General features: G+C 29.3%; 1 protein-coding gene across 1 annotated transcript; it reads left to right on the plus strand.

Moving 5' to 3' along the window:
* Window positions 1-12110: 12110 nt before the first annotated feature.
* LOC139863937 (uncharacterized) lies at window positions 12111-13976 on the plus strand. The gene is made up of 6 exons (XM_071852537.1): window positions 12111-12248; window positions 12383-12652; window positions 12767-12837; window positions 12945-13075; window positions 13539-13672; window positions 13791-13976. Exons 1-6 carry the CDS (start codon window positions 12111-12113, stop codon window positions 13974-13976), a joined length of 930 nt encoding a protein of 309 aa, XP_071708638.1.
* Window positions 13977-15290: the final 1314 nt, after the last annotated feature.

Consider the following 15290-nt stretch of genomic DNA (forward strand, 5'->3'; position numbering starts at 1 on the left):
AATCATCGTTTCTCAACTTCTTACCACCCTTAAACGAGTGGCCAAGTTGAAAACACAAATCGAGGTCTTAAACGAATTTTAGAAAGAACGGTTAAAAATAATCCTAAAATCTGGCATCGAAAGTTAGATGATGCGCTTTGGGCATTTAGAACCGCATTTAAAATGCCCATTGGTACTACACCTTTCCGATTAATTTATGGTAAGGCGTGTCATCTACCTGTTGAAGTTGAACACAAGGCATACTGGGCTCTAAGAGAATGTAATACCGACCGTGTGAAAGCCGGAGAAAACCGATTCTTGCAACTAAATGAATTAGATGAATTAAGACTACAAGCGTATGAAAACTCTAAAACATACAAGGAGAAAACTAAAAGATGGCACGATGCACGGTTAAAAGAAAAGAAAGAATTTGAACAAGGGGATAAAGTATTAGTATTCCAATCACGTTTTAAGTTTTCACCTGGGAAACTTAGATCCCGGTGGACTGGGCCATATATAATAAAACAAGTTTTTCCATCTGGATATACAGAATTATATAGCAAAGACGGTGGAACTTTCAAAGTGAACGGTCATCGACTCAAATTATACTTTAAAGGAATCAATACTACGGAAAGAGACGAGATCACATTCTACCCTAAGGACAAGTAAATTCAGGGTAACTTTAAAATTTTCAACTCCATTCTCGAACTTTATTTTCGTCTTTAAGAGTGGGGTTTGTTCGGTCTTTCCCTAGCAGACACTAAAGAACTAGTCTTCTCCCTCCATTTTACCTTTTTATTTTTTTTATTTTCGCTTTTATTTATTGTTTATTTTCAAGATGCGCAATCAATATGTCTACAACCATTTCCTTTTGATGTGCGATAAGATTTTACCGAGAGATGTGGTTTTAGATATAAAGAGAAGATGCAATCAAGCGAGTAAATAAATAAGGCAAAAACTTAACGAGAAAAATTATGCCAAAGAAAAATCAAAATCAGCAAAGAAACGTCAAGCGTGTCATTTGGGCAAGTGTGTAAAATGTGGAAAACCAGCTCATTATGGAAATTGCCCAAAGAACCAGACGGACTCTAATTACGAGTACGTAACCTTATGCCGAGAAGGGCCTTTTAAATGTTCAAAGGAAAACCTCTTAAACCAACGAGGTTACGCCTACGAAGCCATGGGGGGCGAAATGATGCGACTCCACTACGAGGCGAGTCAACGCGGTTTCACAATCTAATTCTTTTTCTCGCCAATTGTGTGTTTGTGAATTTTTGTAATTTTGTACATTTTTGTGTGTTTATGTTTTGGTGTGTTTTAGTTGGTATTTGTTTATTGTGTTTTTATTAAAAAGGGTCTACCATTTAAAATTGATAAACCTTGAGTTTAACCTGTTTTCATTAAAAACGATAATGTTAAGTGTAACAACTGAATTGTCGTTCTTCAAATTGCACGAAATTTATTGTTGGATTCATAATATATCTTTTAAATAGTAAACCACCAAAAACAACAGAAAAATTAAAACTACAAAAAATATACTTTTTATCAATAACCGTAAAGATATATAACTTGTAAACTTTTGTCGTGGGCAATGATAGGTGTAACAACCGAGATTGTCTCTACCTAGTTAATAGGAAACAAAGTTTTAAGTTTGAAAATTAGTTAGTTTGAAAAATTTTTAAAAAATAGAAGGTATTTTAAATTCATTTAATTTTTATTTTTCATGTACTTGTTTTTAATTTTAAAATTTTAATTTTCTTTTAATTTTAAAAATTTAAAAAAAAGAAAAATATAGAGTGTTTTGTTTTATTTTTAAGTTGTTTTTGAAAAATATTAAAATTTTAACTTTTAAAGTATTAAATCTTATAAATTGAAATTAAAATTTATAAATGGATAAAGACTAGGTATACCAACCGAAATTTCTGTTACAACAAATATAAATTTAAAATTGATATTTTGAAATTTAAGTACTTATAAAGTTGAAAAAAAAAATAATAAAAAAAAATAGAATGTTTTGTTTTCTTTTTGTTTTCGTAAAATATTAAAAACTTTAACTTTTAAAGAATTAAATTTTATAAATTGAAATTTAAAATTTATAAACGAATAAAGACTAGGTATAACAACCGAAATCTTCGTTACAACAAATATACATTTATAAAAAGATATTTTAAAAATTTAAATACTTATAAAGTTGATAAAAAAGAATAAAACTTACGCGAAACGTGTGGTAAACCACGCGAAACACGTACAATCAGAAACCACGCGAAACGCGTAGCCCTACGCGAAATGCGTAGCCCTACGCGAAACGCGTAAGTTGAAATGTCAGATAGGATAACTGGTCAACCAGCACTTATCCTCCACACTTATTTTTTTTCTCTGCTGTGGACGAGAGGTAGGAGCAAAAACCCCAAAAATCACACCCAAAAACTAAATTAACACTCCCAATCTTCCCCAATTCTTCCATCTATCAACATGCCGAGATTGGGATTATTTAGAATGAGAGCTGTTAACCAACAACAAGGGGAAGAACAAGTAACACCGAAAATGGAACAACAACTTCGGAATCTGCACCCGAACCTGAGATTTCCTTATGATTTACCTAACCGATTACAAAAGGTACTTACGATGATGAGATTCGACATAGCGAAACACGAAAGCATTATTGTGATAAAAAGGATTGGCTATGTTCATATAATAAGCATTTTACAATCTCCAATTGCTTAACAAAGAAAGTTCCAAACACTTTACACTTTTTGTCCTCTCAAATTTATACATTTAATCTGATTTTATGTAATGAGGGCATTACATAATCTTAAGTGTGGGTTAGGAGTATATAAATTCTCGAGAACTTATAATTTAGTGGTTTTTATGAAATTTTTTTTCAATTTTTAAACAAATATAACTAATCAATTTTTAAGGTAATTACGAGCAATTAAAGATTAGGTGTCAAAAACTGAAATTATTGTCTCCATACATTAAAAATACATAAGTTTATTTGATTAAAACCTATAAAAGAAAACCAAGTATAACAGAATTTATAAACCCATATGTTTAGAACCATTTATCACATGTTTCTATGAAGTTTATTGCAGATATCATTGCTTTGTAATGTATAAACCTGAATATCTTATTAAGGAAGTAAAGTCTTCCATAATGACACACTTGCTAACTTATGTTAGAAGATGTAGTCCAGAACAGCTGTAGGTTGACGAAAAATCTTGAAAAGTCATCTCTATCATCGGCAGGAAATCCACCTCACCTCAGCATCAAATAGGGTTTTTGGTGGTCAGACTTATCCTAACCATGAGATGGATCTGTCTCGTACAATGGGGGGGGGCACATTGCAAATTAGCTTTTAAGACTAATGAATCTAATCCCCAGATGGATGATCTCCGTAAAGATCAACCGCATCTATGTTTGACTGCGGTCAACATACATATGCCATAACAAATTGAGGTGTGCAAACTCATGGTTCACCGATGATATTTGGACACGATATAATTTTATTCTAAAACTTATGCTATTTTATGAATTATATTGTGTAAAACCATTTTTAGGACATTCGGTTTCAAGTTCCATGATACTTCAATCATGGGGGTGGATAGCTTGCTAATCGCTGACTGAGGCTTCGGTTCTCAGTTACCCTCAACCGGAATTTGAGGTTAAAACCGGAAAACGTGTCTAGTGTAAAAACTAGCATGACATTTTAAAAAATCATAAAACGTTTTCACAAGGTCCAATTTTCCCTAAGGATCCAAAATTTTAAACCTAATCACGAGTTTCTATTTTGTTTCTGTTGCCAGAATTTCATTTCGTGTGGTGTGCGTGTGATCTAATAAATATTGTGTAGTGTTTCCAACTTATTCCATATAGCGTGTGTTTCATTTCGTGTAGCGTGTGTTGTGTGATTAAATGTTCGATATGGAAAAATATGTAATGTTCCAATTCTATTTAGAAGATGTAATTGCTTGAGGCAAGCAACGTTCAAGTGTGGGGTATTTTGATATTGCTTTAAACATACATGTATTTCGACGCAATATCATTTATATTTCATCGGCTTTTACCGAAACGAAGGCATTCAAATGCACAATTCACGAGAAAAACGACAAAAGTAAATGCGAGCTTAAAGTTTGAAGAAACGACGATAAAACAACGAAAAAACGACGGATTTAAACCAAATATATATCAAGATAATGTTTACCCGAATGCAAGTTCAAGATGATCGAAGAAGAAGAGTTCAAAAGCAAGTTCCAAGTCGATATACGTCAATACGGGGTGAAAAAAGAACAAATGAAAAAATAAAAATAAGAAAACTGTCAAATACTCCTACGCGAAACGTGTGCAATGCTACGCGAAACGCGTAGTATTTTTGCCCTACGCGGATCGCGTATACCCCTACGCCAAACACGTAATGTTGCCACCAGATCCAGATTCCTAAAGCAAATGGGACGGTGGCTTTATGATTAATTATAATACTTTTGCAAACTTTATGGGATATACACAGCAAAGCAGATCAAGTTCACATCACTTTTGACCTACTACTTCAAGAGAGAAATGTTATATACGGAGTACTAAGTACACAGAGAAAAGACACAGAGATAGGAATCCAACAGAACACATTTTGATACAGCTCCAAAATTATATACAACAACATTTACATCATTCAATTATTTTTAGTTACTGTATTTTATTTTCAAGTACCAATATTACTTTCAGTCCAAGGTTCAATATTTATGATAGTTTCAGTTTTAAGGGTGTATTGTTCGTGATTAAGGGTATTATTGTACGAGTGCAAGGGTGTTGTTATTGTAATTTTTCTACCGTTTTGAAGTTAATGAAAGTGAAGATTTTCGTAAGTATATCCTATTAAAATTATCGTTATCAATATTTATCGTTATTATTATGTTTATATATTTATATTTTTATGTTTACCCTAGCATAATGAGTAACTAATTTCCCTAGTGTTTGCTTAGATGTAGAGCCCCTAGTAAAATGGATTGTTATCATTTGTAAAAATTAAAATGTAACTTAAGTATTTTTAACATTGAGCCTAATTAAAAGAACTATTATTATGTATTTGGATATTTAACTCATGTCACTTAATTTGTTAGATTAAAATAACGAAAGTTATTTTTAGCTATATAAATTAAGCTTCAACATTAAAAGTGATCTAGACGAACTTATGAATAATTTATTAACACTAAATTAGAAATAAAGTTCGGTGGTTTGGGTAATATCACTAGTCATATAATAGTGAAATTATAAAAAGGGAAACCGTTATAATTTGGGTTTTGGCGAAGGTCAAAATTGGGTTGGGTCTTAATTTAAATACTTAAGAACTAGTAACTATCTAAATGGAATACGATGAAAATTAGATTTAATTTAGTTAGTCATAACTTTATATTTATTCGAAAGAAAAATATAAAGTTTTATACTAAAACATTTTAATAGGTCTTAAACTCAAAACAATCCATGGATCTAGAGGTGAAACATTTAAGTAAACACTCTCATTTATATATTGCAAATTATTATTATTATTTACGTATTATTATTCAGCAAAACTAAAAAATATAAATCAAAATACTCGAATTTGTACCAGAACTATTTGTCACATCGAATATAACTTACGCGGATCGTGTATTATCCACACGAAACGCGTACCTTCAATATTATACGTGGAACGCGTATAAATCTACGCGAAACGCGTAAGTATTATATCAGTACTGTTACGAATTTTATTTAAATTCCAAGTTTTAACTTAAATCCTTTATTATTATTTTTAAGTAATTAATTTATAATTAGTTTAATTATTATAATTTCCTATAAGTCATTTTTATTATTCAGTTAATTTAAATAAATTTGTATTATAATTTATTGCTCAAAACAAAATTCTAATCAATTAGTTTTATTAAAATTTATTATTTTATTAATTATCATTTAGTAATAAACTTATTTAGATCACAATTAGTATAGTTTCAATTAATTCATTTTTAAGTTAATAATTATAAATAATGTATTCGTATAAATTAATAAGTAATATAATTAAGTTAAGATTAAGTTATATTTTATTATTATGATGTAGTAATATAAACTCCTAATCCAAAGCCCCCTTTAAATAAGTTTAACTTCAAAAACTATTAAAAGTAATTTAAACACTGTCTCCCTGTGGAACGAACCGGATTTACCAACAAACTAAACCACACGAATAGGACTAGTTGCCTATATATGTGTGAAACCAACATGAATTCATTAAAACACCACATATACAATAAATCAATCCGTGTAACAAAACAATTCAAATCCGTTCATAAATAAAGGTACTGTTTCAATGCATCAAGTACTATTAGTATTATTATCATCAACACGATTTTATATAAACATAATTTTATCATCATTATTATTAAAAGTATCATTATTAAAATTATTAGAATTTTCACGAAAATAAGTATTATTATTATTATCATGACCATTAAGATTATCTTTTGTTAAAAGTTACATTTTTATTTTTATTTTTATTACTTTATTAATACTATTATTATCACTATCATTATTACTATAAATAAAGTGATAAATGTTAGTATCTATAATTAATAGTTTCAATATCATTATTAAATCTAATTATTTATTATCATTATTTTGGTATCATCATTAATTTAGCAAATAAATGGTTTTTGTATATAAGTATATTTAATACGCATAATTTTACTATATTTATATATGAGATGAAAATATGTGAATAAATAATAAAATTTATAAAGTATTAAATATATAAATTAGATCATTAGTAATAATATACAAATTTATTCGATTACTATTATATATTTTAATATATATATGAATAATTTAGGTTCGTGAATCCGAGGCCAATCTTGCACATGGTTCAGTTTCATCATGTGTTTTTACTACAAAATACAGTATTGTGAGTTCATTTGATTCCCTTTTACTCTTTACATTTTTGGGACTGAGAATACATGCGCTGTTTTTACAACTGCTTTATTAAATGCTTTTGAAATATATTTTGAACCGCGAATACATGAATTGCTTTTATAAATGTTTGATGAGATAGACACAAGCAAAACATTCCTTGAATGAATTATGTGGACATGATAATTGCCACCGTTGAATTATGTGGACATGATAATTGCCACCGTTGAATTATGTGGACATGATAATTGCCACCGTTGAATTATATGGACATGATAATTGCCACCGTTGAATTATGTGGACATGATAATTGCCACTATTGAATTATGTGGACAAGATAATTGCCACCATTGAATTATGTGGACATGATAATTGGTACCAATTGATGTGAATGTTATGTATCGAGAGAATGATTTTTATACACAGGTTATGTGTATTAGTTTTTGTGCACGAGATATGTGTACGGTTACTAAGATTTATGAAAAATGGATTTTGTACATGAGAAAGGTGTACTGTATTTAAAAGATATCGCATGTACATTACAGGTTGGTGTAGGATTCGGGCACATTTGTACCATGCAGCATTTAAATCTTGTGGTCTATAAAAATGATGAATTTTATTGTTTACGATAAACTTATGAACTCACCAACCTTTTGGTTGACACTTTAAAGCATGTTTATTCTCAGGTATGAAAGAAATCTTTCACTGTGCATTTGCTTATTTTAGAGACATTACTTGGAGTCGATCATCGCAATGGGACCAGATGTTGGTGACTTCGTCCAGATGGATTAGGACGGGGTATGACATGTGGTATCAGAGCGGTGGTCTTAGTAAACCAGGTCTTGCATTAGTGTGTCTAACTGATAGTTGTTAGGATGCATTAATGAGTCTGGACTTCGACCGTGTCTCAATGTCAAAAGTTTTGCTTATCATTTCGTGTCAAAAATTACCTGTTTATCATTTTTAGGAAATTACCTTCTTATCATTCTTAGTTGAGACGACCCGTCCTAATCCATCTGGATGAATACATTACATTTGGTTACATCGCGAGGTATTTGACCTCTAAATGATACAATTTTACAAACATTGAATTCATTTTTAAAATACAAACTTTCGTCACATCAAAACTTGACGGCATGCATACCATTTCATAATATATCCAACTATAATTGACTTAATAATAATCTTGATGAACTCGACAACTCGAATGCAACGTCTTTTGAAATATGTCATGAATGACTCCAAGTAATATCTTTAATGTGAGCAAATGCATAGCGGAAGATTTCTTTAATACCTGAGAATAAACACGCTTTCAAGTGTCAACCAAAAGGTTGGTGAGTTCATTAGTTTATCATAAACAATCATATTCATCATTTTAATAGACCACAAGATTTTCATTTCTCATAAATACACATCTCATATCAGGCATTTCGCAAACTGCATAGAGATAAAAATCATTCATATGGATTGAACACCTGGTAACCGACCTTAACAAGATGCATATAGAATATCCCCCAGTATACAGCATGCAGCTAATATAATAAATAATATAAGAAAAGCGCATGTATTCTCAGTCCCATAAGCATTTAAAAAGGGAGCAAATGAAACTCACAATACTGTATTTTGTAGTAAAAATACATATGACGATACTGAACAATGCAGGGTTGGCCTTGGATTCACGAACCTATATCATTTGTATATTTATTAATATACATAATTGTAATCGAAAATACGCACGCACACACACACACACACACACACACACACACACACACACATATATATATATATATATATATATATATATATATTTATATATATATATATATATATATATATATAAATTTATTAGTTACATCCTTTTTATATATCTTTGTTGTTATTTAGGATTTATTCTAAACTTCATTAAAAACATATTCTTTATTTATGTAAATCATATCTTAACTTATATGTTATATATATTTACTTTATATATATATACATATATATATATATATATATATATATATATATATATATATATATATATATATATATCATTACTATAATTAATATATATACTTTTAGTTATCTTGATATCTATATATATTTATATACACATATGTTTAGTATTATATTTAAAAATCGATATTGTATAAGTATTTTAAAGGTTAGTCTGTTTGATATATAGTTATATGGGATATTATTTTAATTATAATAAATGTAATAAGTGTCTTTTATGAAACTAATATTTATTTGTTAAAAATGGTGGTTTTGATAATAATAAGTTTATTAATAATAATAATAATAATAAATTTATTAATAATGATAATACTAATAATAATAATAATAATGATATTTTTGATAATGATGCTTATGTTAATGGTAATAATACTAATAATTATAAAAGTGATACTAATACTAATATTAGTGAAAATAATAATAAGTTGTATCATTTTCTTAATAATAATAATATTTTCCATGGTATTTATGTTTACACAATAATAATGATAATACATATATTAGTTGTTAATAAATATAATAATAATGATAATAATAAAATAATAATAATAATAATAACAATACTCTTAGTTATAACTATAATCATAATGGTAATAATGATAACAAATGCTTAAATGTCAAATTTATAATAATGAATACATTAATTGTGTTAATAATAATAATAATGGTTATATTCCTATAATTATGTTTGTAATATTAATTATGATACTAATAAAAATTATATTACTAGTAATACTAATAGAAACAATAACAATAATAATAATAAAAACAATAATAATAATAACAATAATAATAATAATAATAATAATAATAATAATAATAATAATAATAATAATAATAATAATAATAATAATAATAATAATAATTTTAAAAAATTGAAATCTACCTTTAAGAAGGGTTTCTAAAAAGAAAAGCCTCAAACGAGGCTCGAACCCGCGACCTCTCGAAACCCCGAAACACTACTAACCATTGGGCTGTGGCCCATTTATCTGTTTTGTAACCCATCAAATTTATTATAACCCGTTAACCTTTCTTCTTCTCTTCCATATTTCCATTAATTGGAAATTCGCAAAAACTCATAACAACAAATTACAGGTTCAGTTGAGATTTGGATTTGAAACAAAACGAACGTACATGAGTGTTCAGAATAGAAAGAAGGAAAGGAAAAAAAAATAATTGAAGCAGCAGCAAAAGCTCAATGAGGGAGATGAACTCCCAAAATTGATTTTAAAATTCAAGCACTTTTAGACTACGATTACTACATGAAATATGTAGTAAATCCTTCAAAGAATATTCTTGCATCATTAATTGAATCAGAAACATAAACACCGATTCGAATTTCATGTTGAACACATTGGTTGACTTTTGAATTTAAAACTTTGACTCAACAATTAGAGCTCGATAGAAAGAATTGGGATCTGAAACATTACAGGTAGTTTGAATAGACAATTCCTAACACAATAGCATTTTTAGTTTTTGAAATTTAATTAGAGTTTGGGTTATGAATAAAAAGTATGATGAACAGAGGAGTTTGAGTCGTTATTTGGATTTCTGTTTTCATTCTTCATGTACCAGAAATTGTGAATTTGATAATTGATAATGAGGGTGGAAGACTTGAATGATTTATATCAATATCGGGGTTTGATTGTTTTATGAAGTGGTTGTGGCTCGACATAAACCAGGCAGGAAGGAAAAAAATATATATAAAATAGATAAAAATTGATGCTGATTGTAAACGGGTTTTGTTTTGCATCCTGTAATATGAGAATGACATGTAACAATATAAGATAGGAAAAAAATTCAATTAAAATTTGATAGTGATACACTTCAATAATCTCGCAGAAGTAAAGACAGAGGGAAAAGAATAGAAGAAAAAAATATATATTAAAAAAGGGATGATGACATTGTTATGTACTGGAAATCGATTTGGATTTGTAAATCAGAGACAGAAACAAAACCATTAAAAGATTGATAGCTACCTGCAACTGAAAATGTAATTTATATGTATTTACATATGTATACACTGTATTTATATATCTTAAATTTTTGATATTTATATTTACAAGTATAAATATGTTAATATTATTAATAAAGTAACTAGTAATAATAATTGATAATTAATAATATTATTACTAAAAAATGATAATTTTAAATAATTTAATTACTAACAATAATATTAAAATGATAATAACAATCTCCCTACTTATTAAAAGAGGAGCAAAATAATGAAATAATTTTTCATTTTAACTCTTAAAATCTAATCCTAACCATTAGAGTGAAATAAGTTAGCCTCATCTAACCATTCATTCAAAATCCGAAAATTTATTATAATCATTTTTAGGCTTCATAATTCAATGTCTAATCTACCCTTAAAACAAAACAAATTTACAACATTTGAAATTTGAATAATATTCTTCCCACTAATTATGCTTAATTACCTTCAATTATTTATTTCTTCCTAAAAATAGAACCTCCTACCCAATTAATATTTTAATTAATTATATAAAAGTAAACAAACGTACTCTTTATTTTACATGAAATAATGAATTTTTATAAAATTTATATTATCATTTCGTAATTTGAATGTTTTAATAATTTGTATGTTTTTATTTCTCTCGGTATACTACATGTGTCCTTAAATAAAAAATAAAAAAATTATAATAAAATAAAAATAATAAATAAGGGTACTGCTATTATAACTATAAGAAATAAGAATAAGAACAACATCATCATCCTCATTCCTCACCACTAATAATCTATGAACGAGCCTATTAATCAAAAACATATTTCCATCTTTAATTTGCTAAATTTTTCCCTTAAATGGTTCAAATCAAATTATTCAGTTAATTTTCTCCAATAATAGGAAAGTGTTTGACCAAAAAAATATCATTAGGTTATTTTCCGGATGCAAATTCCTAAATTTGATTTCACTTCCATTCTTTTCTCAATCTATTCTTATCTTATTGAAGTCGTTCAACACTACATTTAAGTTGAGATGTTTCTATTTCGATCTCAATTCCAATCTCTTCCGTAATTTACTCGATTGATGGTTATTTCAAAAAATAACAGCCACATTTTTTCAATAGAATTAGGGTTTCGGAATCAACACTCATGGGTTATAAAAGGAGATTATTTCTCATTCATTTCATCACTCTCATTCCAAACTACCAATTCATTCTTTTTATTTACTTTGTCAGTTAAACCAAATGGCTTCAAACCAAGAATTCGTCCCTTTGAATATGTTGAACAATGAGTTGACTAATCCTTCAGTTCGAATCAAGGTGTTCTCGGTCTGGAACGGGAACTACTGGACCAATCCGAACATTTTAGCATCCATTGAGATGGTATTCATGGACGCGATGTATTATTTTGTATATAATACTAATTGTTAATAAGACTATGTTAATCACAGATACAGTTGATAATAATGATCTATTTGTACACTAGTATTAGTTAACTTTATGTGGTTAATACACAGGGTAACAAGATTGCTGCTACAAGTCCGAAGAAGTTGATTACATTTTTTCATAGAACATTTGTTGAAGGTAATTTTTTGGATCTGACCGGTTTTGGTGTTGTCCCTTACGAAGAACGGAACTATAGGATGGAAGCCAATGAGTGGAAGGTTGTTTTGTTTCTACAAACTATGATTCGCAGGGCTGCACCTTTTGTAATACAGAAAGATGGTTTTGTTCCTTTGTCATATATTGATGTTAATGAATGGAACGTTGATGGGTTCACTGCTTTTGTTAAGTATGATACATGCCATCTAACCATAGATTATATATACTTTTATATTATTTATGATTTACACATTATTAGCATTCAAAACTAAAGGGATTTCTTTATATTTTGTTTACAGATGTTCATTGAAATCAAATGGGATAAAGGAAGTGCTAAGAAGTCAATTACTTTTTACTTTCGTGATTTGGCGTATGAATACTCAACTCTATTGAAATATTAATTATTTTCCTTTGATTAATTTAATAAATTATCATTTATCAAAAACAAAACTTATACTATTTTAATGTTTAATGCAGTGGTACCCATATTAAGTGTACGTTATGGTCAAATCTTACTGACCATCTTTATCAGTATGTTGAGGCACATAAAGAAGATAAGTCTTTAATAATCTGCCTCATAAACAACTGCAAGCTAAGTGATTTTAAGGGTTAGCATACAATAGTATAAATAATACACAAGGCGTGATTAAGCCTTGAAATAATTTAAATTCAAGATAGTTTTACATATTCAGTATGCACAACAGGTCCGCATGTTAGTAACCAAATTTATGGATGCCGGTTCTTTATTGATGAAGACATAAGAACTATCAATGCTTTCAAAACTGCATATGTCATATTCTCTTGATACATTACTCATGCTTAAACTACAAAAGCAAATCCATAAATTTTATGGTAAAAAAATACTAATGTCGTCATATTATGCAGGAGTTGAAGTTATAGACATAATAATAATGCTTACATATCATAAAGTTTTTAGCAAATATAACACAAATAGTTCATAAAGTAATAAATGATATACCAAAAAAATAAAAATAAAAACTCATGATTCAATCATTACGAATTCACAATGTTTGTTCTTTCATTATTTATGATTCAAATAATGCCTTGAAGCCAACTTAACATCTGGAGTTCTACCTCTGGTCAATAAGGATGATTTGGTGTTGTCAACCAATGAGACCTTCAAAGCCAAGAAATTTCACGAGCTTCCTAAAGTAATAATGGCAGATGTTCATCAAATTCAAAAGGTGAAAATTTGGTAACTTAAATCGAGTCTTTTTTATGCTTAACACAGATTAATTATAATATGAGTTGCTTAAAGCTAAGTGTTGATGTTCATTCTGTTTTCAAAACAATTTTCATCAGGTTAAAAGCTTTGTCATATGCGGTAAAGTTGACAACATTTGTGATGGTGATGGTTGGTTTGGATTTCATTGTCAACAATGCAAGAAGAAGGTGCAACTAATGTATTGTTTGGATCAAGAAAAGCCTGATTACTTCTTCACCACATGTGATAAAGAAGTTTTTGATGTCACCCCTAAGTATGTGTGATGCCCCGTACAAAACCATCGTGTACGAATCATCAACAACAGGATCATTACAAGGTCAAACACTATATGCTATTTCAAAATACGTTTGCATTCATGATAAAAGGTGATGTCTTAACCAACATCAATGTTTAACAAACAAAGTATGCTTCAATGAATAGAAGCAAGGATAATAGTATGTGACCCATAGGTCGTTACAAATCATAGTTTCAAAAGTAATAATGTTTATGAATGCAAAATAAACGTTCATGCAGTGACATCTCTAAAGCAGCGGGTGTCTACAGCAAGACTAGTACACAGCGGAAGCAAACTTAAGCACCTGCGAAAAACATACTTAAAAATGTCAACACAAAGGTTGGTGAGCTATAGTTTAAGTATAACAGTATGTAAGGTAGGCCATGAGATTTCAGTGCTTCAACAAGCGTTTCAAAATAGTATGTAAAGTATATGTTTAACCGTGGGCACTTGGTAACTAACTTAACGTTTATACCCCATGAAAGTACACTTGGCAAGTGCGTATGTTTACGAAGTATTAAACACCCGTTAAATGCTTGCGCTACTAGCCCGAGTGGGGATATCAAACCCTATGGATCCATATCTAAGATTCGCGTTCACCGGTTCAAAAACCAATGACTAAACGTTACCGAGCTAAAGGGAATGTTTATGCCGTTGTATAAACCACACATATATAAAGTTTAAGTACTCGTGCCTATTATGTAAACGTAAAATGCTCATGTATTCTCAGTTCCCAAAATAGTTAAAGTAAAAAGGGATGCTATAACTCACAGTGGTAAAGTAGTGGTAAAGTCGAGTCGGGAAATAAGCAAGTACGTTGGTCCGGAAAGTCCTCAACCTAAGTCAAATAGTACTAAGTCAGTAAATCGTCCCAATAGGTTTAAAATTATGTAAATAAGGTCTTAAAGGTCATCATCATTCATCATCAAACAAAAGGTGTAAAGTAAGTTTCGTTCATGAAAAGAGTTTAAAACAAAGGCTGACTTCGATCAGTCACCACGGCCTCTATACCTACTGAAATAAGGTGAGACCAGTGGCCATGGCTTCGTATATGAGTCTTTTTGTTGTGGTAAAAATTCCAAAAGCTAACTCGTCTTCATTTGACCGTGGCGACGGTCTAAGTGCGAGTAGGTCAGAATTTTCAGCACAACGTTAAAAGGACATAGTGACGTTCGGAGGACCATAGATCCTAAACCGTAACTCGGATTAAGATGAGTCCTAAACGAAAAGATATCTACTCGAACAGAGCTAACTGAAAATTATCTTTACAGTAGCCCAGGTCGTACTGATCAGACCTAGAAAC

Source organism: Rutidosis leptorrhynchoides, chromosome 8, assembly GCF_046630445.1.
Source record: "Rutidosis leptorrhynchoides isolate AG116_Rl617_1_P2 chromosome 8, CSIRO_AGI_Rlap_v1, whole genome shotgun sequence".
Classification (NCBI taxonomy): Eukaryota; Viridiplantae; Streptophyta; class Magnoliopsida; order Asterales; family Asteraceae; genus Rutidosis; species Rutidosis leptorrhynchoides.

Coding starts and splice junctions, on each gene's coding strand:
- LOC139863937 (XM_071852537.1), top strand. CDS start 12,111: ATGGCTTCAAACCAAGAATTCGTCCCTTTGAATATGTTGAACAATGAG. Junction 12,249..12,382: donor TTTTAGCATCCATTGAGATG/GTATTCATGGAC, acceptor GTTAATACACAG/GGTAACAAGATTGCTGCTAC. Junction 12,653..12,766: donor TTGATGGGTTCACTGCTTTT/GTTAAGTATGAT, acceptor TTTTGTTTACAG/ATGTTCATTGAAATCAAATG.